General features: G+C 36.0%; 1 protein-coding gene across 1 annotated transcript in view; it reads right to left on the minus strand.

Moving 5' to 3' along the window:
* Nucleotides 1-7,984: 7,984 nt before the first annotated feature.
* The window catches only part of LOC120521632 (collagen alpha-1(XX) chain-like), a gene marked incomplete at both ends in the record, with an annotated part of 37,830 nt that continues 21,833 nt past the window's right edge, over nucleotides 7,985-23,981 (minus strand). Inside the window, 5 exons of the mRNA XM_039743122.1 lie at nucleotides 7,985-8,037; nucleotides 10,446-10,499; nucleotides 14,042-14,095; nucleotides 16,715-16,810; nucleotides 22,655-22,708. Of these exons, the coding sequence (XP_039599056.1) occupies nucleotides 7,985-8,037; nucleotides 10,446-10,499; nucleotides 14,042-14,095; nucleotides 16,715-16,810; nucleotides 22,655-22,708 (311 nt within the window). The remainder of the gene's footprint in view (nucleotides 8,038-10,445; nucleotides 10,500-14,041; nucleotides 14,096-16,714; nucleotides 16,811-22,654; nucleotides 22,709-23,981) is intronic.

A 23,981-nucleotide genomic window follows, 5' to 3' on the forward strand; every position in this document is an offset into this window, starting at 1 on the left:
TTTTTGATTTTTGTAAAACTTTGTACCTCTGTCAGTTGCAACTTCGGGCTGTTGTCTCGTTTGAAACCCCACCCAAAGTTTGTAGCAAAGGCCGGGGCCAGTCAGGATGGTTGCATATGCCTAACATTAAAAAACTGACAGACAGTGAAAATTTTTGGAATTGTGCTTTTTTTCAAAATATGGGATTTTTAATTTCCTAAGTTCTCATTTTTTGAAAGGGGTGTTTTTTCCCCTTTTTTCTAAACAAGAATGTAGGTATAAAATTTTACATTTGGGAAAACAAAATATGTGAAAACCCCATACTTCCATATTTCAAAGACATTAAATACAAAAGTTTGATATGACAGGAGATCTTTCCCCTTTTTAAAAGCTCATCAGTCTTACTAATTTAAACCCCATTTTCAAATTTCCCAAGTTTTAAAAAGACAGCGTTCTACTTCAGCAACATTTTAAAAAGGTCCTTCTGCTAAAAAAAATTTAAATTTTTAAAGGTTATTTTTATTACGGTCCTTATATGTTAGAAGTTTTGTTTTTTTAATTAAAAATCGGGTTTTCAAAGTTTTAACAGAAAAAGAATAAAACTTAAGTCAGTGATTGGCGGGTTTCACATTTTTGAAATAAAGGATGTTAAATAATAGTATGCCTCTTTTGTTTTTGAAAATATTGTGAAGATTTTTGTTTAATGAATCATTGCCCCCACTTTTCTGGTTTAGTTTTAATGGTGCCTTTTCCCCATTTAATTTATTTAGGGTAGAATAAAAAAATAATCTAACCCCAAATTCTCCTCAAAGTTATTTACCCCCCCGATTTTTGGAAATTTAAATTTTCCCAGTTGCAAAATAAGTCTCGGGGTTAATAATGGTAAAAAAATTACAGTTTGTTCTTTTTGCTTTAAGACCATCGGGGGATTTCCACCAAAAAAAACTATTAATGGATTAGGGGGTGATTGTGACATCAAAACTATCTGATGGCTTTTAAAAAAATGTCCCCAGGAAGATTTAATTTTGGTACCCCCAAAACATGGCCTAATGGGGTTTGGGGCCCAAAATGTTAGAGTCACCCCCACTTTTCCCAAAAGGGATTTTTAAAAAGGATGGGGATTTTAATTAATTTATAATATATATATATATATTTTATATATATATATATATATATATATATATATATATATATATATATATATATATATATATATATTAAAATACTTCTGAATCTTCAAAGACTGATCAATTTTTAAAATTCTGTAATAAAATAGGTGGGAGGGGGGGAAAACAAAAACAGATTTCATTTGCAAAAGTTTTTTTTTGGAATGTGGAAAATTGTGTTGATGGGAAACTAATTTGGAGTGTAACTTTTTTGTGGGACCCCAAAGACTTTTTACTACAAATCTCTAAATGACAACCCATATTTTTCCAAACTTTAAAAAAACTATAAGGGGAGGGGAAAAGGGTATTAGAGGGTGCCCCAGAAAAAATATTCTCTAAATTTGAAGTGCTTCCTACATTGTTTCCATTTTCCCGAGGAATGAAGGACAATTGGGTTATTATATTGATGACCCCTTTGTTTTTTACGGCGTAAAAAGGGGGGAAATAAAGAAAATGCTGGTTTTTTGTTTCTACGGGAGCCCAAGGCCCAAAATGTTTCATCTGTTAATGTCAATTTCAGGTTTTTATAGTTGATATTTGCCATCCGGTAATAAAATAAAAATTAGGTAAAAAATCTACCTTGTGATTTAGGATTTTTTAAGGCCCTTTGGATACGGGGATTTTTCCCAAATTCCAAAAAAAAGGGATTTTTTAAAAAATTTTTAAAAAAGGGTTTATTAATATATAGGGGGTTTTTTAAAGTAGAAACAGAAGCTTGGGGGAATATTCAAGAGGATAGTATTAATTCTCCCTGCTAAAGTAAGATGGGGGGTTAAAACCTCTATTTACACCTTTTTAAATTTTTCCAAGCAGACAGAAAAATTTTTGTTAAAAAAGAACTTATTTTTCGTGTAAAATTTTTTACAAAGGATTTAAACTGATCTGCAATGATAAAAGTAAAGGTGTCCAATCTAATTTGTTTGCTAGAGAATTCACAAAAAAACACACTTATTTTTAAAATTAAATTTTTGAGCCCAAGATATTTTTTGAAATTCGGGGCTGTTTTTTGGGTTTGTGGCCAAATTTTGGGGGTTTTATTTTGGGTCCCTTATCATCCCATATACGATATTTTCTGTTAAGCCCTTCTCTGAAAATACCCTTTCCCTTGATGCATTTTAAAATGAACAAATTTTCTCAGTCGCTATTTCAAATAGCAGTGGGGGGGCCGGCACCCATCCTTGTCTGGAATTTTGGGGTTCGAAAATCTGAAATAATGTTTTAACGTGAACCGGGAATTGGTTTTGGAAGTTTGACCCATGCCCCTTATGTTAAAAACCCAAATGTATGAAATTTTGGTTAATAGGTGGCCCCATTAAAAGCCTTTCAAATATTTTTCTGCATAAAAGATAAGGGGATCTAAAGTTTTAAAATTTTGGCGGGTGAGTATATTATAAAAAGCCCTTGTTCAAGGTTCAGAATTGGAATAAATCTGGGTCTTTGATTTTACTAAAAGGGCATTTTCCCAATCCTTTCAGAACATTTTTCCCGAAGATTAGTCTGTGGTGTTTAAAAAGTCCTTATTTTAAAAGAAAAAAAAATAATTAATGTGTGAAAAGTTTGGGGGAAAAATTTTTATTGTTCGGGTTTCTTAAATTTTGCTAAAAAAAATAACTTGAATTTTTTTTAAAAAATTTGATGGTCCCCATCGGGACTTGGGACCCCGGGGCCAATACCAAAGTATTAAAGCCCATTTTTTTTTTTTTACAACCTTTTCCCAAAATGGTTTAAAACCTTTTTTCCCTCAAATTCACACAACACCCCATAATGACAAAATGAAAAAAGTTTACTTGGGGGGTTTTTGAAAATTCTTTTAAAAATAAAAACTGAGAAACCCAATGTACATAATATTCACGGCCTTCTTTTTGCAACACCGGCGGTTACACCCTCAAATCTTTTTGAATATGATGAAAAAGGTTTGGGCCCCTACCCCTTGGCCAGTGTCGCCCCCCTCCTTTTTGCAGCCCCCCTCTAAAGCTCCATCAGTTTGGATGGGGCGCCCCCACACCCTTTTTAAAGGGAATCTTTTCGGGGAGAGGGTTCAATCAGATTCAAGTCTGGGCTCGGGATGGGCCCTAAAGGACTTTCCCGAGTTGTCCCTTTACCCTTTTGTTTTTGGCCCTTGTGTTAGGGGGGGTTGTCCTTCTAAAAGATGAAAAATACGCCCGGTCTGGGTAAAAACCCGGGAGCGGGTTTTTTTCCCCGGGATGTCTCTGTCATCCCGCATCATTTTTCCCCTTTTATCCTCCAATTATTTCCCCAAAAAACCCCCACGGCGATGCCCCATCCCCATCTTCACTGTGGGGGGAAACTGGTGATGAGGTCCCGGGTTTTTGGCCCCAAAAGGTTCAATCTTTTTTATCAGACCAGAGAATTTTTTTTTTTGGTCTGGGGGCCCTTCGGGTGTTTTTTGGGGCCCCAGTCGGGCTGTCATGTCCCTTTTTACAAAGGGGTGGTTTCCCTCCGGGCCCCCTTTTCTCCTTCGGGCCCTGATTGGGGGTTTTAAGTTTGCCCTTTGGGGAAGGATCTCCTCTCCCACAGGGGCATTCGGGAGCCCCTGCCCAGATACAAAGGGTTTCCTCCCCCCTGATCGTCAGTTTAGAGGGGGTAACTCTGGGAAGAGTCCTGGTGGTTTGATCTTTTTTCCCCTTATGGATGATGGGGCCACTGGGGCTCATTGGGGCCCCTTTTTGAAACAAAAATTTTTTCTTAATTTCCCAGATTTGTGCCTAAAGACAATCCTGCCCAGGCCCAACAGAAAATTCCCTTTGACTTCATGCTTTTTTGTGCCCCGGGACATGAACTGTCAACGGGGGCCCTTATATAACCCAGGTGGGGCCTTTTCAAAATCATGCCCAATCAACTCAATTTCCCAATTGGACTCCAATTCGGGCAAAATGTCTAAGGGATGATGGGGAAACGGGTTAAACCCATGCTCAATTTTGAGTTTTGGGGGGCCCCAGGAAAAACCTTTTTTGTGCTTTCTCAAATTTTTTTTTTTTAATAAATTTTAAAAAATCCCCAAGTAAATTTTTTTCCATTGTCATTTTTTTGGGGTTTTGTTGAAAAAATTTTGGGGAAAAAAAAAATAATTTAATCCATTTTGGATTATGACGCTTTGCAAAACTGTGCGTCGTACAAAAATCCAGATGCATAAATTTTTTTAAAAAACCCAAATTCTTTCTTCTCTAAAAACCCAGATAAATGAAAAAACCCGCATTCAATTTCCCACCCCGTCTTTTCCCCCCAAAGAACTAACCCTTTTTTGAATATGCAAATCAATATAAATAGCCCTTAACCAAATTCTTTTGATAAAACAATAGAAAAAAGAAAGGGGTGAATATAAAAAAAATTAAAATAAAATAAAGGAGGCGGGGAAAATTTACTATTTTTTGGGTTTTAAAAAGTGGTAAAAAAGGGGGCCCTCAATCACGGTCCTGGGGGCCGCGGTGGCTCCAGGTTTTTTTTTAACCCCGTTGCTTTAAAACCCTTTTATTGCCCCAAAGTAACACTTCTGCTTCCCTTAAGTTGCCCCCTTAAAATTTGAACCCACCCTTTTTTATCTTGAACAGCTTATTCGGTTTTTAACCCTTTTATTAAAAAAGAAAAATGACAAATGGGACCAGATTTCCCATTTACTTTTACCTTTTATTCCTGTTTTTTTCCTTTGGTTTTTTTGGAAGGGAAAAAAAAGGGGGAAAGGACAGTTTTTCCTCCTTTTTAGCCTTCAAATCATTTGGATAAATATCCAAAAAGGGGAAAAAATCTGGATATGGGGAATTTCCTGAATGAAAAAACCTTTTTTCGGGAAAAAAAATTAAATTATTGGGAAATGCTTTCTGGAAAAGCAACTGGGTTAGAAAAAAAACCTAAACTGTGGCCCTCCGGACTGTGATTGAGGACCCCAGGTAAAAAACAACAAAAGGAAGTTGATTGGTGATAAAAATTCCGGGGAACTCGAAAGAAGTTGTCAGATATCAAAGTCCATGAAAAGGCAAGTCATAGCCCACCGTCTGAGTGTCATATGGAAGCTTATTAAGGTACAGAGAAAAGAAAAAAAATAGGCACACAGTGGGAGAAAAGCTGAAATGTCAACTTTAGTCTTGAAATTTTCACTTTAATCACATAGTTTATTTTGTCATTAAAGTAGAACATCATAAACTTCATCTTAAAATCATTTCATTTACTAGTTTCTCAAATACCATCGTAACTAAAGTAGCACGTTAAATGCTTTGCATTGTATGTGTTCTTCTATGCGTGAATCACTACGTGCTTCTTTAATGGGGTTTCTCTTCCTCTGAGAGGAAACAGAATCCATTATATTTGTAATATTACAACTCTCTGAATAATTTAAATACTGAGATGTATACTTGATATCATTTTCATGGTGGCGCAGTGATAGTGACGAGCTGGCGCTCTGTCCAGAGATTGTTCCTGCCTTGCTGCATCATGCATGACCTTCAATGAAATAATTTATTGCAGCAGTACTGTCTCTTTCAAATGTACTAACCCCCAATTCCTGTCCTTCCTTTTCTTTCTCCAAGTACACAATCAGCTCTGTAATAGATGTCAAACCATCTGTAAGTTTAGAGCGCCGATTCTTCAAAACTTTTAAGTAACATTGAAATACCTTCATAGTACATGTAATTATTCTATCTATCTATCAATCCAGTGTCGCCAGTCCCCACAAGAATACAGCGCATAGGGCAGGAACAATCCCTGAATGGGACGCCAGCTCATTGCTAGCGCTGTGACACTGTGTCCTCACATGTTTAATTTATTAACAATACAGATTATTTAAATCATGTCAATATTTTATCTGTATAATATAATGAACATATTTTTGCTGCATTTTATCTTAAAAGTGATATTTTTATCATATGTAAATGCGTGCTTTATAAAGTGGTTCAGGTTGTGCAATATTAAAACTTTATCATAAGTTTACAGTGAGGTAATTGTACTTATAAGTACAAACAGTTCTAGGAGGCTTGATGGACTGATTGAGTGTGTTTATAGTTCTTGAGATAAAACTGTTTCTGAACTGCGAGGTCCCTACAGGAAAGGCTCTGAAGCATCTGCCATATGGGCGCTGTTCTCACCAGTACATCATTGCTACTCAAGAATTGATTATTTCTATATTTAACTATTTCTTGCCCATAATCAAATCTTGCTGGTATGATGTTATTGTTATCTCCGACCATGACACTCTGATCATGGAGCTCAAATCACTATATTAATCCATTTCTATTTTTTTCCTGTGTATTTTAACAAATTTATATGTGTACTAATTTTGTGTTTTGTAATTTGTAAAATCTATTCTTAAGTTTTTCTGAAAAGCAGAGCACTAAAAAAAAAATAAATTGAATTGAATGAAATTGAAAGTATTAGTATTTACTCTTAAAACTAATCGTCACTCTCTATTGAGGTGCCCTATAGACTCACAAGAAATATTTTCCCCTGAGCTGCATCTCTGCTCCAGCTCCACAGCTCATAAAGCAAGTGCTACAGGACTCATAATATTCAGAATTTCAATTAATTTCTATAACACATTTCTATTTATTATTCTGTTTTAACTTCAGTTAAAATTGAAACTATAAATATTTTGTAAATAATATATTAATCTGTGAATTATAATCAGAAAAATCATTTTCTCAATATATTTTACTTAAGAACCTTTTTTTTTTTTTAAAGTTGAGATGGATTTCAAGTATCTGAGCTGCCACAGTAACATATGGAATACTTTTTTACATTGTGTGCACACACACACACACACACAGACCACCACCACTTTATTTGACTTTAGTGCTACATGAATCATTGTTGCAGACTAGATATTTTTAAGCTTTAAATACTCTTGTAAAGTTTTAGGGAAAGATAGATCTAATTTTTAGTGTGACAAAAAGTTCTTTATTTTTAACTGACAATATTTTTTAAATGAATGATTTACATCAAACTCTATAACACTGTGATAATAACAAAGAACAGAGCATTTTCTACCAGAAATGTTTCACACAACAGAGCTATTGTTAGAGTTTTGACATGCAGAAAATACAATTTGTTAAGTTCCAATAAATAATCCTGATATTTATTCTCAGGATGTCAATATTTTACTGTAACAAGAAATTTTGCAAAACTATATTGTATTTATTTCTTTAAAAAAACTAGCAGTTGCATGGATGTATTGTATAGCTGGATGTATTGTACTGTATCTCTCCCTTATAATCATGCTTCTCTTTCATTTGCCTTATAATTGACACGACATACAATGAAAACTGTACTGAGCTTCTGGCTTTCTGTATATTTTAGACAACCTACTGTTATAATGCATCTTCAATCTCAATTGCAGTTCATTATCATTTTATTGATAACATGCTTTGATATAATCCTGTATAGAATTTGGCACATTGTTAATGTTAAGAAATATCTCGGCTACTGAAATAGTTAATCAATCAGTTTAATTAATTAAATGATGTTCAGAAAGTGCAAGTTCATGAAAAATCTAACAAAAAAAATTAATAATGATACTAATACCATCCTCAGACATGTTTATTTTTCCGTATTCAGCATAACAATAAAACTATTTTTCTTTGAACTTCACTATATGCATACAAATCTACAGTCACATTTACAAGTTGTACTTCAAAGCATAAAAATATGAGCTAATTTTGGTAAATGATTGGGACATTTATTCTTAAAATGTTATTTAATAAATATTCAAAAGGTGACAGATCTGGTCATAATTAGGAAGACAAGTTAATGCTGCATTTTTGTTAAGAATGACACACTGATATGAACAGACACTCGGTCATAGGCTACTTTTCATTATACTGTATTCCACTTACCGGTAGTCCGTAGGCCCAGGTGCACCTGGAGTTCCTTCTAAGCCACGGATTCCCTGAAAAAGAAGATTAGCTGTCACAGACACTTTAAATAGACAACTCAACTTACCATGTCTTTGGTGCCTTCTTTCTGACCAGCTACCACAAAGACAGATTTGTAAGATAAAATGCCTTATTAAAAATGTCGCATACACTTGTGCTTGAAAGTTTGTGAACCCTTTAGAATTTTCTATATTTCTGCATAAATATGACCTAAAACATCATCAGATTTTCAATCAAGTCCTAAAAGTAGATAAAGAGAAACCAGTTAAACAAATGAGACAAAAATATTATACTTGGTCATTTATTTATTGAGGAAGATCGAATATTACATATTTGTGAGTGTCAAAAGTATGTGAACCTCTAGGATTAGCAGTTAGTTTGAAGGTGAAATTAGAGTCTGGTGTTTTCAATCAATGGGATGACAATCAGGTGTGAGTGGGCACCCTGTGTTATTTAAAGAACAGGATCTATCAAAGTCTGCTCTTCACAACACATGTTTGTGGAAGTGTATCATGGCGACAAAGGATATTTCTGAGGACCTCAGAAAAGAGTTATTGATGCTCATCAGGCTGGAAAAGTTTACAAAGCCATCTCTAAAGAGTTTGGACTCCACCAATCCACAGTCAGACAGTTTGTGTACAAATAGAAGAAATTCAAGACCATTGTTACCCTCCCCAGGAGTGGTTGACCAACAAAGATCACTCCAAAAGCAAGGCGTGTAATAGTCGACAGGGTCACAAAGGACCCCAGGGTAACTTCTAAGCAACTGAGGCCCTCTCACATTGGCTAATGTTCATGTTCATGAGTCCACCATCAGGAGGACACTGAACAACAATGGTGTGCATGGCAGGTTGCAAGGGAGAAAGCCAGTGCTCTCCAAAAAAAACATTGCTGCTCATCTGCAGTTTGCTAAAAATCACGTGGACAAACCAGAAGGCTATTGGAAGAATGTTTTGTGGATGGATGAGACCAAAATAGAAATTTTTGGTTTAAAAAGCGTTATGTTTGGAGAAAGGAAAACACTGCATTCCAGCATAAGAACCTTATTCCATCTGTGAAACATGGTGGTGGTAGTATCATGGTTTGGGCCTATTTTGCTGCATCTGGGCCAGGACGACCTGCCTTCATTGATGGAATAATGAATTCTGAATTATATCAGAGAAATTTAAAGGAAAATGTCAGGACATCTGTCCATGAACTGAATCTCAAGAGATGGTGGGTCATGTCATGTAGCAACGACCCTAAGCACACAAGTTGTTCTATCAAAGAATGGTTAAAGAAGAATAAAGTTAATGTTTTGGAATGGCCAAGCTCAAAGTCCTGACCTTAATCCAATCGAAATGTTGTGGAAGGACCTGAAGGAAAGCAGTTAATGTGAGGAAACACCACCATCATCCAGAGTTGAAGCTGTTCTGTATGGCAGAATGGGCTAAAAGTCCTCCAAGCCGGTGTGCAGGAATGATCAAAAGTTACGGAAATGTTTAGTTGCAGTTATTGCTGTAAGCGGTTGGGGAGGTGATTTGGGTTTGTCACACCAGATACTGAAAGCAAATGATCACATTCTTATGCCACTCACAAATATGTAATATTAGATCATTTTCCTTAATAAATATAAATGACCAAGTATAATATTTTTGTCTCATTTGTTTAACTGGTTTCTCTTTATTTACTTTAGGACTTAAAAAAATCTGATGATGTTTAAGGTCATATTTATACAGGAATATAGAAAATTCTAAAGAGTTCACAAACTTTCAAGCACAACTGTACACTTTCTTAAATATATTTTTGATGTTTTAAAAGCCAGAGATTTCGAAGGCTTTGTTTAGAGTCAGGAAGAGAAATGGCAATAGAAAAGTCATTAAGCATTGATAGATTTCTTACTAATCTTTCTTACGTTAATAAGACAAAACCAGAATGAAAGAGACAAAATGAAGCAAAAGTAAAAGTACATTATTTTTCTTTAAATTATGTTTTTTCACTTGATGTTTCAGAAGTAGTTTCTCTCAAAGTCTTTCCTTTGATTAGTCGAATATTAGACTATTTGCTTTGGATACCACCATCTTGTACAGAGCAATTGCACTGTACAGGTACTATGTTGCCCAGTAATGCACTATCCTCAATGCTAAAAATAGTTGTGCCCAACACAACATTTACAAACGAAATGGAAAAACCAAAAATCAAATACCAATGATGTGTCCATAATGATAATAAAAATAATTAAAAAATGGAAATAAATATTAAGGCATTGAAACAAAACCAAAGAAGCAATCAACAATGCGATTCTGACAATCTGGAGATTTTAATCCATTTTAGCCGCTTCCCTTGTGCTTCCTGCATGTTTATATAACCAGTTAAATATAAGTAAAGCAAATGTTCTAATTTATAAAAAAAGCTACAAATTTGTTATTATTTTTCTTCTTACCTTTGGTCCTGGCATGCCACTCTTTCCCTTAGGACCTTGTGGACCAGGAGGACCCTTTAAAAGAAAAAAAATAGTATCAGATCGACTAAATGTAGAAAAGCATCATTATGTACATTTATTTAGAGAAATTGATGTGATTTTACAACTGCTGTTTCTACAGATGTTAAAAGGAAATACATCTGTGTGATCGTATCAGCATTTAAGTGTGTACAATGTGGTGTATCACATGTCTGTTCCGTCATCATATTATATTGTTGATTGTTTTTGTCAATAGATGGAGACTGTTAGTAATGATTAACAGAGTTATTTCAGGAAATTCAGGAAATAAGCAGTTTATGAAAACATCAAAATTCACTTCATTTCAAAACAGCTCATCAGATAGTAACTAATAGAATAAGAAACACAGCAGTTTAAACGTATAGTGATTTCAAAAGTAGATGACGTTTTTACAGATATCACAGAGACATACAGGTCAAATCACATTACAGAATATAGAATAAGAAATATTTTTGCTGGCCCGGACAAATGTTCATGTAATATCATGTTTAATGGATTTCACTTTAACGAAATGTAAATGTCAGTAAAACAAAGGTTTTTTCGTCCATCGAATATAATAATACGATGCAAAAAATACTTAATGCCGGGCCAACACTCTCGCTGAGTCTCGTGAACTCTGAAACAGGCTGTCTCTTTCTTGTTAGAGCGAATGAAAGTGAAATTTCAGGTTTCAGGCAGGCTCAGCGAGAGTGTAGGTATGACATCATACAGGTACAGTTGAAGTTGAGTTACAGATATACTGTAGTTACTAAACTTTATCTGATTAAAACTGGATGTATACCTGTAACTTCTGATCAGTTTTGATACCTTATGTGCATGCTTAATGTTTCCATTAATAACTATCACTTGATGACCGAAAAGTGCACATGCACAATGATACTGGCAGTGGTAGCAGAAGGCAATATCTTTGCAAAATAATTCAATAATTACTGCAAAATAATTTAATACCTTTGTTAAAAAATCACTGTGAAATACAATACATGTGCGAAATAATAGTTGTTTTTTTAAGTAGCTTCCATAGTGCCAGATCTAAATAGTAAATGTTATGATTAGTTACCTTCAAACGAAAACACTGAGAAAATTTTTTTTTTACCCATGCGGGTGCAAATCTGGCTAGCCAGGGTCGTGATATCACACATACCTAAAGCAGATTGGGCAGTGATATTATAGTGCACATGCATGAAAGTTCTGCGCATGGCTGCTACAGCTCTGTGATGTAACACTGACCTTTCAAAGCATCATGGGGCATTAGGAAAAGTATTAGTCTAAGCCATTGCAAGGCAAATTTCCAGTAAAATATTAATGTAACAAGACAACTGGTGAACACCGCATATTCACTGTGAAAATTGCTTTGTTGAATTTCTTCACTACTACTTACAGCCATCTAAAACTTGGTAATGTTGATTCCTAACAGTGCAGGAGAACTACATAAAATGCACTAATTGCCACTTTGTGAAATAAACACATCAGGGCTGCCATAATCGTAATTGTGATTAATATATGGTTAATTTGCAGTCCTCCAACACAAAAACAATTACATGAGAAAATCTGATCGTGCAACGGTTATTTTATGGGAATACAACAAAGGTTGCATTAAAGTTGAGGCAAATTTTTAAAAAAAAAGGCATGATATATTTTGGAAAATGAAACCTTCACTTAATATTCTGAATTATTCTGATATTCACTTATTCATTTGGAAATAACATAATGTTTGATTCTTTAGATGCTTTAAACAGTATTTATTTTTCAGTCAATGGACAGAAACTAAGTGAAATTTATCGTGACCTTTGCTTAAACCTCTCTGGAAGGTTCCTCGGACATCTTGAAATTCACATTTTGCCCAAAAGGTCTATTGATTCTACAGTATTAGTCATAATAATTACTGTACATGTTGACAATGCAAGGAGATTTATCTTCATAGTAACTTTTTTTCAGCACGTTTAAGGTCGAATGGTTTCTCCTTTTAGCGTAGATGGCATTGTGGTGCTTCAGAGTGCCTACTCTTTTACCATCACCATAAAATATCCTCAAGCCAAGACCCTTAATGTTTTGCATTTGCTTCCCAAAAAATAATCATGATGGCATTGTAACTGTAAGTCTGTATGTGTGTTGTGTTCATGTCTTACTTAAGAGCTATGGAGTGCTACATCCTGACCACATTTAAGCATTTAAAAGCAGAGGTGGAAGTAGAAATGTGTCGTTAACCCTTGCAAATTGATCAGTTGTTGCTGCTACTAACTCACCTGAGGGCATTGCCTTACTTTTAAACACATTGGCTGACAATAAGGAAACAGAAGAAAAATTTGATGACCAAAGTGGCCTTGGTATGTACTGTATAAGCTGTCACTTACAAATGACAATTTTTAAAATAACATAAACAAGTCAGTTGAATTTTCCTTTCTATCTGAAGACCAAATACCTGTCACTGATGGGAGGAGCAGCTCTACCACCACCACAGAATTTTGAGGTGCCAGTTTGCCAAGATTTTTGCAAAGCAGATTTGTTGAAAGAGCACTGGACTGAGTAAATCCTTTATGAGTACTTGGTTGTGCAGGCCAGTGACAGGCAAATAATGCGGGCAACTCTATTTATTTATTTATTGCATCTTCTGTTTTTCTTTTATCTTTGCAAATGCAACATTGAAAACCACCAAACCAGGCATCCTCTGATGTTAAGGCAGCCATTAAACGTTGTATGCAAAATGCAAGGGATAAGGATTGGAGAAAGAAACAACAACTAAATTTGAAATTGATGGATACAATTCCTCCCACAGTCCAAAGACATGCAGGTTAGGTGGATTGGCGATTCTGAATTGGTCCTAGTGTGTGCTTGGTGTGTGGGTGTGTTTGTGTGTGTCCTGCGGTGGGTTGGCACCCTGCCCAGGATTGGTTCCTGCCTTGTGCCCTGTGTTGGCTGGGATTGGCTCCAGCAGACCCCTGTGACCCTGTGTTCGGCTTCAGCAGGTTAGAAAATGGATGAATGGATGGATGGATGGATACAGTTTAAACTTGTTAATATTTTTATTGTAGATATTACATTTACAGATACATGTCATAATATTTCGAATAGTGTAAGTTTATATAATTTATTTTGATCATATACATGTATATATTTTTGTTTTTAAATAATGTAAAATTTTATATGTTAATAGTGATTTAAAGTTTGTGGTTGTATAAATAAAACCTTGTTGTGGTAGAACATAAGGTCCAAAGAGAAAACCCATCTGTAATAACCACCTAAAACCTTCAATTTTGTGGACTCAATGGGCTTCTCAAAAAGAGTAGCAAATGTGAGCCCATTATGGGATGCTCAAAAAATACAAAATGTAGGCCCACAGTGGGCTGCCTAAAAGAAACCCCACAAAACATGGGGATGCTGTTGGCTGCCCTTGCTTGCCCCTAACATTTCATGCCCCATTTCTCAGCCCAAACTGGTCTCACAATGGCCCAATATGGGCATGTTTGTTGGCTTTCAAAACATTACAGACAATTCATTTTCCTAAAAGCAACTAAAGATTTGTCTTTGCTCTTTGATATTACCTGTGATCCAGGTTTTCCAGTTTCTCCTTTTTCACCACGCTCTCCAGGAGGACCCTAAAATATTACCACAAAAAGCACACTTTAGACAGCAAAACTGCTTTAGCCAAAAGAGAAAACAATTGTCAGGGAACTGAAAGGGACACCAAATTCCAGACTAACATCAGGAAGATCGCACCTTATTACAGACCCACAGTAAACAGACAACTGTTAAACGTTACTCATCTTAAAACTTATAAACAATAATTCATGCCAGGTGGGCAGTACGTAATATTAGTAGACATATGCGAATGCTACATTATGCTACCAGCTCCCCCTATTACCTTTGCTATACAGAATATGGTTATCCTGAAGTGAGGACTTTTGCTAATTCTGGAAAAAATAACCTTGCATTCCTTTCCAAAGATAAATTATTCAAGCTTCATGTAGCATTTTATCTAATAACTGGATGTAAAATAAGAAGCACAGGACAACTCAAATTTTTCAGTTGGCTAATACATGTAATGCATAAAAACATCCATAATATCCTCTTGTGGAAAGAATGTTTCTACTTCTAAATAAACTATTGTACTGGTGTGGTCAAGAAGTGCACACAACTAAAGGTGAAGACCATGATGACATTTTTTTTATTATTATTTTTCCTCAATGTTATTAAACCCAGCAAATAGATAGCAAAGCTGCTTTAAACAGTGCATAAGATGACAATCTACAGAGAATGTGATCTGGCGGACAAACTTTCCCTTTCAATTAGAAAGAAAGACAAATAAAATCCACCAGTATCATCTCCATTCTGTTTCCTTTCATTGTGAGTGGCATAGTAGCATCATGCTGAGCCGGACTGACCAGGCATCCCTAACGCCAGAAAAATTAAAAGCAGCTGAAAGATATAATCCTTCTAGCATGTACTGGGTCTGCCCCTCAGGCTTCTCATAGTGGGCAGTCTGGTACAGTGGAGGTGGTCAAGAGGCATGCTAACTACATTTCCAAGCCATTTTAACTCTCAATCCACATAAGAAGCGTCTCTACTTTGAGGTCCTCTTGTACTGTATGATTGTGCTCCTCACTCTTAAAAAAATATTTAAAAAAATACTAAACACCTGAGTCACATTTGAAAGACGGCACTAACAAAACTTATTACATTTAAACATTTATTGGGGTTTTGAAATTCAAAATAGCTTTAAGTGTATGTGAAACAATGTATTTTGTAAGAAGAAAACGAGGGAGACAAAGGCAGAGGTAGATGGATAAAGTAAAAGAAGATCTGAAGAAAAAGGGCTTGACTATCTAGAAGGTGCAGAACTGAGCTACTTGATGAAGCATATTGACCCCGCACAGAAGTGGGAAAAGATGAGGAGGAGGAAGAAGAAGAAAAAGATAAAGGAATTTTAAAAAGTAAGATGTGGCAGTGTGGCAGCATTGTGATTAGGGCAAAAGCATCATGTATCCAATATACTGCACATTTTTCCCATATCTGTGTGGGTTTTGTTTTGATTATGAGTTTTGTTCCATATACCAAAAGATGCGTGTGTCACGTTAAGTGACGACTCTAAATTTGCTCCACTAAGAGTCTGGTTGTAAGTGTGTGTGAATGTGGACCCTGTCATGGACTAGTATTCTGTCTACAGTTGTATGCCCAACATGCTAGGATAGGCTGTAGCCACCCTCAACCCTGCATTGGACTAAGCTGGTTTGAGAATGTTATATTTTCAGATGCCAGTGCCAATATACATTACATTTTTAGACTACTGCTTGTTTTAACCCACAAAATAATTAAAATCCGTGCATGCTTTGATCAGTAGCAATTTACAGAAAAAAAATGAAATATTCAAATGTAACAAGCAATAAGGAGAGAAATTGCACTTTAGTATCTTTGAATAACACATTGTTACATATTGTCCTTTGGGCAGATGAAAGGACCCTTAAAAAGCAACAACATAAAGAAGTCTATTGACAGTAAGCAATTATTACCAGGAAATGGATATCTAACAAAATCATAAAAAACCCTTTTGCCACATAGATGGACCCTCGCTCTAAACAACGTCATTCTGTACGGGCAGAAGAACAAACCTAAGCTGCCCATTAGCAGTCTGAATGAGGACTTCATGGTTTCCTGTGCAAAGGAGCCTATTGGTTTGGAAAAATAGCGGAGGAGGTGCTAAACACGGATACAACATACAAAGCTAGTGGGAAGTGTGGCATCAGGACAGACAAGGCTGGGTAGTGTTAAGACTCAATGTCTTGAAAAGGACCAAGGCAGACAGTAATACGCCAATTGTTCTAGGAGGAGGCAAGAGCTGTAAGATGGTGGGGATAATTCAGCAAGGTACACAGAGTAGATGTGAATAAGCTTATGGGCTGAGCTGCAGAAGGCTTTGCCTATTTGGATTGTAGAACAAATGATATGTCCTGAATAGTGCAATAAGAATAGTTTCTCTAATTTATTAGACTAAATATGTTCTTAGATTCAAAGAATGAGTAAATCAACTTAAAGATTTGTGCAAAGCAAAGTGGAAATGGCAGTTCTATTTAGGCTGACCCAGAGCACAAGCTACTTGCATAGCATCCAATAAGGAAATATAATACACAAAAGCAAAAATACACAACACCAGATGATTCCTAAATAAGAAAAAGATGCTCACAATTGGTTATTCTGAGTTCATATTTATAATGACCTACCACTGGACCTCGGACCGCAATTCCTCTTGGTCCATGAGAACCCAAAGGACCCTCAGATCCATCCTGACCTGTCATTCCTGGAGGACCTGGTTCACCCTGCAGATTTAAATAAAAATGGAATCAACAGAATTGTTCACAAGCAAATTAGCAGGTGATTCTGCACAACACTATGGATTTACATTGCAAGTGAGGCTTATCTTTCACGGATTTACATTACTCTACATGATGCTGCCTTAGACAGACAGACAGAATCTTTAGTAAAGAGGACTAAAGTGAGTCTTTGATGGAGCAACATTGTCTACACAGAAATCAATACACCCAGTAATGCAGTCAGTAAATCCATCAATGTCCTCACCATACTGTTCATGGAGTTCCTTCTTGTATGTGGCTACAAAGCTAGAGACTAGAATGACCATTTCAGCTTTATACTCTTTACCATGTGGCTCAATACTATTCTGCTATTGAATCATGCTTCACTAACTTATCAACGAACATTATAACACTTCTCAATGTGCTCATTAATTTTAAGATAAATGCGCCAAGAAGGCAGTGCCTCTTAATTGACAATATTGGATCTCTACTTCAAACAAAGTTAATGAAAATCATAAGCAATGTCCTTGATGGATAGTTTGGGTTCATCAACCAGAATATGTTCTTCATCCTGTCATGGCCAATGTGGAAAGCATCCACATTGCAAAGGAAAGCATCCAGGGGAGCCTTCTTGCAGGAGTCCCAGTCAATGATAGTACATTTTGCTGCCAATGACCAACTCCTTTAGTAAATCCACCTGAAGAGTCAGGGAGATTGCATGGAATGCCTTGTAATATACTCCCCATAGGCAAGGAGGCAGTGGAGTACTCCTCAGATAGATAGATAGATAGATAGATAGATAGATAGATAGATAGATAGATAGATAGATAGATAGATAGATAGATAGATAGATAGATAGATAGATAGATAGATAGATAGATACTTTATTAATCCCAAGAGGAAATTCACAATATCCAGCAGCAGTATACTGATACAAAAAACAATATTAAATTAAAGAGTAATAAAAATGCATGTAAAAGCAGACAATAACTTTGAATAATGTTGTGTTTGTATGTACGACCTCTGCATTAAGTGTTTATTTGATCATGAAACACTACAAAAAAGAAAGATACACTGATGCACTGTTACAATTAAACAAAAAAACATTTCGTGGTTTTGCAAAAACTTATTGACATCTTGTAAAGTTAGCTAATACAACACAAGCTTGGCTTAACAATTTTAGTTACTTTTGATTGTATAAATGTTTCTTCATAGACACAAAGAAAATTCATTTGTGATGCACTGCTGCATTTGTACATATTTTTACTCAATTTCTATTTCTGGAAAGGAAATGAGTCACTACCACAAATTCTTAATGTTGTTCAGAGCTATGCTTTTCAAGTTCAGTCCTTTGGACCCCATCTTACTTGGTGATTTCATCCTAACCAATTTTTGCTTTTCCATTAAACTCCTGCTTTAATCAAGAAAGCTTTTATTCCTCGGTTTCTATATTTTGAAACAAATCAAGAAATTACAAAATTGAGTTTGCATAATTTTTAGTTGGAATTTAGTAATTATTTATGCATGTCACATGGGGACTACTCAAGTGCTTTTTGAAATCTTAGTTTTTCATTTGTTAGCATGATTTTCTTTCTGCTTTTCCAGGTGTTCTAGTTATTTACACTGTTATTTTTTAATGTGCACCCTACTGGGTATAACATTAAAGTACCTCGAGCTGTTCACCATTCTGTGTGCCTTGGTGCCAGCTCCACTTATTGTATGCTAACAATTACCAATTAAGACAAAAAACATTGTAGAAAATATTGAGGTAGTAGGAAAGTGACAGAAAGTATTCAATTCTCATATTGTCATGCTTTCTTAATTAGAGAAGGGAAAGATGAATTGAACAAGAAGTTCAATCAGAGAAAAAATATCTTGATTGTGAAACTTTGAAACAACAACCTGCAGTCACAGTGGAAACACAAGACTGAACCTGACAACCACTGACTTAGATGAAATCTTTCTTTAAGAAAAGAACTAGTTTTAATTAAACAAGGTTTCCAGTGTAAAAATGAAGCACTGAAAGAACTATGACATGATTTAAAAATCTTACAGGCAGCCATATACGCAGATAAACACAAAGATGCTGAGGTTATTATTATCATCCAAAATTAAAAATATTCAATTAAAAAATTTATCTTAACAGATTTTACGTGAATGATGGTTTAAGTCACTTTTACCTTCCTTTCTTATTAATACTGATACCGTAGTACAAACTACAAGATAATAGGATACAGTCGAAATACTTAAAGTTGGAGTTACAAGGCCTAAAACCTTGAAATGATATTATCATCTAATATACAGTAAGAGCTTAAGGCTATTACTTACACGCAGTAAGTCTCAGTACTAAAATGTTTGAATTTCAGGATTGCAGCTGCATTATCACTTGATAATAAGTATACCATAACTCCATGCAGGAGAATAGGAACATTTTAATAAGTTTGAGCACGCTATCTGAGAGTGCTTTGCCCAGACAGTTTTAAGTGTGCTGGGTACAAAAAACACATTCTATGCCACTCACATAATAACTTTTATTTTCAATGATAGGTAAACTAAGCTTGACCATTTACGATTGTTTAACATTTATGATTGTAACCTCCATGATTCCAAAGCTTAACATCAAACTTTCACCTCAACCATACAGTAAGTAAAGTAAATCCATATACTATATTCTGATTAGAATTGATGCAAATTCATGATTATGATTCTGTTATTTTGAAACGACCCAGTTAATTGATTATTTAACAATATGATGTGTGGTTTCAGCACAGGTATGATCAGATTTGTAAATAATGCCTAGTGTACATTACACAAGCTTCTGTATTGAGTGAGCTTTATTTTTTTAGAAAAAAAATTTGTGGCTGCATACAGTAAACAAAAATCAGATCTGAAAGAAACTGCGAATTCTTGAACTAAACTAGCGTTAATTTTAAATACCTTTTCTTGGACCAACTCATTTTTGCCATGCCAGTTGACCTTTTATCTGATATGCTATTACTGGTTTACACTTTTGAGTTTCACTTCTTCCAGTTGCTATCTTGTGTGCCTTGAGTACACTGCAGCTTCCATCAGTTGTCAGGGTAACCTTTCCGTCATTGAGGGGTAGAGCCCAGGTGGGTTTAAACAGCTGCTGTGGATAACAAAAGCCTTTGCTTCTTGTTTTCTGATTTGATCTCATGGGCTCTTTTGTTCTGTCCTTCTGAACCCAATTTTCATTTTGCTCTTTGACTTCTGACACTTATCAATGACCTGACTTTCTGTTTTGTGTCTCTCTCTGGGTTTACTCTTTATAAATCTTGTCCATTTACTACACAACACACGGTGCTTACAGTATAGCTTTCTCCATTACATTTTTTCTTACTACTGTATTCATTTTGAATTTTCAGAGAGTAGAAAGTGTGTTGCATATTATAATTAGAGTTTTCATTGCTGATGAACAGCCATATTTTATGTGCATTCCACTCTCCACTATGGATGCATTTCATGAGCTGGTAGGTGAGTGTAGACTGTGTCACATCAGTATCTGCCATTTGTCAATTTTTATTCTTTTCACATGAAAATGTACATGCTGTGACTGGTGGACACGGCCATTACCCAGCTGGGACACAAGCTGGAAGGAAGCATGGGGGGAGAGGGCATCTGCAAGGCACTACCTCCCCCGGGACATTAGAGGGCAGCTCTCCTGGGCAGCTGTGGTACCGTGGATTCCTGCAGGGAATGCTGGGAGTTGCAGTTTGGCACAGCCCTGTTGGATTCTGTGGTGGACTTACACCACACCTGGGAATGATTCCAGATTTGATTAATGAGCCACTTGGAACACTCCCAGGGCCAACATAAAAGGAGCTGCCTCACTCCATTCAGACAGCCTGAATCGGGAGGAGGTGGAAGAAGCCTGCCTATGATGTGTGGAGAAGGAAGGGGACGGAGTTTTACTCTGCTTGTGACAGTTGATATGGGTCTGAGTAAAAGGCTTTGTGTAGGACTAAACTGATGTCTCTGCCTGTTTATGCGCATTAGGGCGGTAGGTGGGCCGTTGGTTTCCATAATGCCAATTTATGATAGGGTGTCATGAAGCTCTGCCTTGATAGCCAAATCATGCAATGCAAATCTGAAATGTAAAGTGAATGCAGCATACATAGAAGAAAAACTTTTTTTTTAAATTAAATGCTTGCATTTAATTGAACATTTTAGAGACATTTCAAAATTTTGTGAAAAATCTTTTAGGGGAGTTCATGCTTCAGGGACCAGTTCCCTTAGTAACCCATGTATTTTCCACCATAGATATTACGCCACCACTGTTTTATATTTTTCTGTTTCAAAGCTGTGAAGGTGCAGATATTAATCTGGTTTCTGAATAATTGCAATTTGAATATACCAAAGATGCACATGTTAGGCTATTTGGTTAAAGTGATCATGAATGAGTGTGTTCCCATTCATGTAAAAGTTAGTATACCCTGTTACAGTCTGATACTGTACATGGCTGATATAAGGTAGGAACCAATCAGACAGCAGACAGGATTGGTTCTATCTCTGTGTGACTCTAAAGATGAAGTACAGAATGCAGGGGAATAAGACTGAAGTATATTTTACTGGTATAATAAAAATTAGTGGAAAACTTATAAGTACATTTAAACATAAAACATGCATGTGAAAGGAAATGGGAAATGTGATTTTCTGTCCATGTATTAGTGTCTTAGTGGCAATGTCTTTGTGTACAAACTTCTATAATTGCTGTGTGGTTCATCCTGATTAGTGAGTTAACAGACATGAAGGCAGAACATGATTTGTGCTGTGTTTGCTTGGTAGTGGCAGTGTGAGTGAGAGAAAGGGAAAGAATGAAGTTGTAGTTTTATCAGTTCAAGAGAAGTGAACATATACGTTCAAACCTATTTGAGCAGCAGAGTATTAACAGATACTTCAATTAATATAAGATGTGTCTCCTAATTAAATGAATCAGTAATCCGTCCATCAATTTTTCAGTCCACTGAACCCGAACACAGGGTCACGGGGGTCTGCTGGAGCCAATCCCAGGCAGGGTGCCAACCCACCGCAGGACACACACAAAGGCCAATTTTGAATCGCCAATCCACCTAACCTGCATGTCTTTGGACGGAACCCGGAGTGCCCGGAGGAAACCCACGCAGACACAGGGAGAACATGCAAACTCCATGCAGGGAAGACCCTGGAAGCGAACCCGGGTCTCCTAACAGCGAGGCAGCAGCGCTACCACTGCGCCACCATGCTGCCTTGAATCAGTAATACATTTTTATTTGTTAAAAATAACTTTCAGTCTAAAAACTACACAACATAAATACATTGTATTGTGTCTAGTGATCTCTCCTGCAGATTCTGAAACAGTGCCCTCAAGGATGCAGATATCATAAAGTAGGAAAATTTGTATATGACTACTTTTTAATGTGTGCTATTTTCAAAATTGTCCTGTTTTCTTGGCAAAGAAATTATTTCTTGAGGGCAAACCTTGCAAATCTTACTCACTTATCATACAATATGATTTTCACTGAAATAGTACCCTCTACTGGACGTGTCCTTGTAAACAAGGAAGTGCTCTCTAAAATATTTTGTTCCATCCATTCATTCTCCAAACCTGCTTATCCATGTATAGAAAGCAATAGCAAAGAGGAAACAATGAATGTAAATCAGCACATTAATTGAAATATTAGTTATTCTGAATTTATAATTTTCACACTTCCAATATTAAAATGGGTAACTCTCATGTAAAAATCCCACCTGATCTATTCAATTGGGATATAGACGTTTCGTGAAACACACTGTATATAGAAAAATCACATAAGTAAATGTTAAAGACTGCAGCATTTTTATCCTTCTAACCTTTGGTCCTGGCTCTCCACGTTCACCTCGGGGACCTCTTGGTCCTGCTTTACCCTAGAAAGAAAGAATAAACAAACAGATAAGAAGTTTTGAAAGTGCTTTAATCTAGGTTACATTAATTTTAAGCATTCTATTACACAGTGAATTTATTTACTGTACCAAATTAAAAAAAAAATCAAACACATGTTTTGATTTTGAATAAAATAAATTATCAACAAAGGCAACTTTTAACAGATAGCACAGACCAAGAGTATTAAGTCTTGGCATCCAATCCATGTCTGGACACCGCCTGTGTGGACATTGCACCTGTCTTTCCATTTTCCCTTTCACACCCCAAATATGTGAACCTTAAGTTGATTAACAACAGTCTATTCACCCAGATTGAGCTCCGAAATGGGTTTTTGCTGTGCAACCAATACTGGGCATGCATTGTGTGATTGTGGCAAATTTGCAGTTACTGACTTATTTCCTGAGTCAGCCCAAATTAGCCATTTTTTCATGTGCAGTCAGGGTTGCGATGCCCAAATTTGTCTTACGATTGGTCTGTTGTACAATCAGGAGAATTTCTGTAAATGTCAGAAATTTCAGATGGCTGTCTTGTAGTTAAAGCAGTCTCATGACCCGATTTTTGCTATCAAATTTCACTGTGTATAAATTGTGGGTTTGCAGTGTACTGTACATCAAGTATTTTCACATTTTTGATTTAAAAAGAAACTAAATATCACATTGCAATACACACATAACTAAATGACCAACGACAAAAGAATCTTAGGAAACCTTTACTGGAAGAATGTGAAAGACACATTCAACGGTAAATTACATAGATGACGCACCTCAAATTCTCTCTGTAAAATAGACAGAACATATTATTGTCTGGGTCTCAACAATCCATGTGTCCATTTACTGTATGCCATTTGTTTGCTTTGTACTTTCACAGCACAGAACAGCAAGGGGCAGGAACATAGATCTTTTCTTTGTTGATATTTTGAGAAGCCCGTGGCCATCATATTTTTTGAATGGGTAAAATATCTGTCTGGGCTATATATACATATAGTCTGTGCACCCGTGTCATGGCATGTCAACTGGACCAAACATGTTTGTACAGTTTGAGCACATATGTGACTGACGACAAGATTGCGCACTGTGAGTACTTTTTGATATCTAAAAATCTCACAGAGTATGCTTGGTGTGAGGCTCTTGGGTCAGGCAATGTTTTCTTCTGAATCTGCAAAGGAGCAAGAAGGTTCACAAAATAAATTAATGGATGAATAGCTAAACAAGTAGGTAAAATTTCTCTTAATAGTAGTACCAATTTTTCTATGTGTAT

The sequence above is a fragment of the Polypterus senegalus genome, unplaced genomic scaffold (assembly GCF_016835505.1).
Source record: "Polypterus senegalus isolate Bchr_013 unplaced genomic scaffold, ASM1683550v1 scaffold_3856, whole genome shotgun sequence".
NCBI classification, from domain to species: domain Eukaryota; kingdom Metazoa; phylum Chordata; class Cladistia; order Polypteriformes; family Polypteridae; genus Polypterus; species Polypterus senegalus.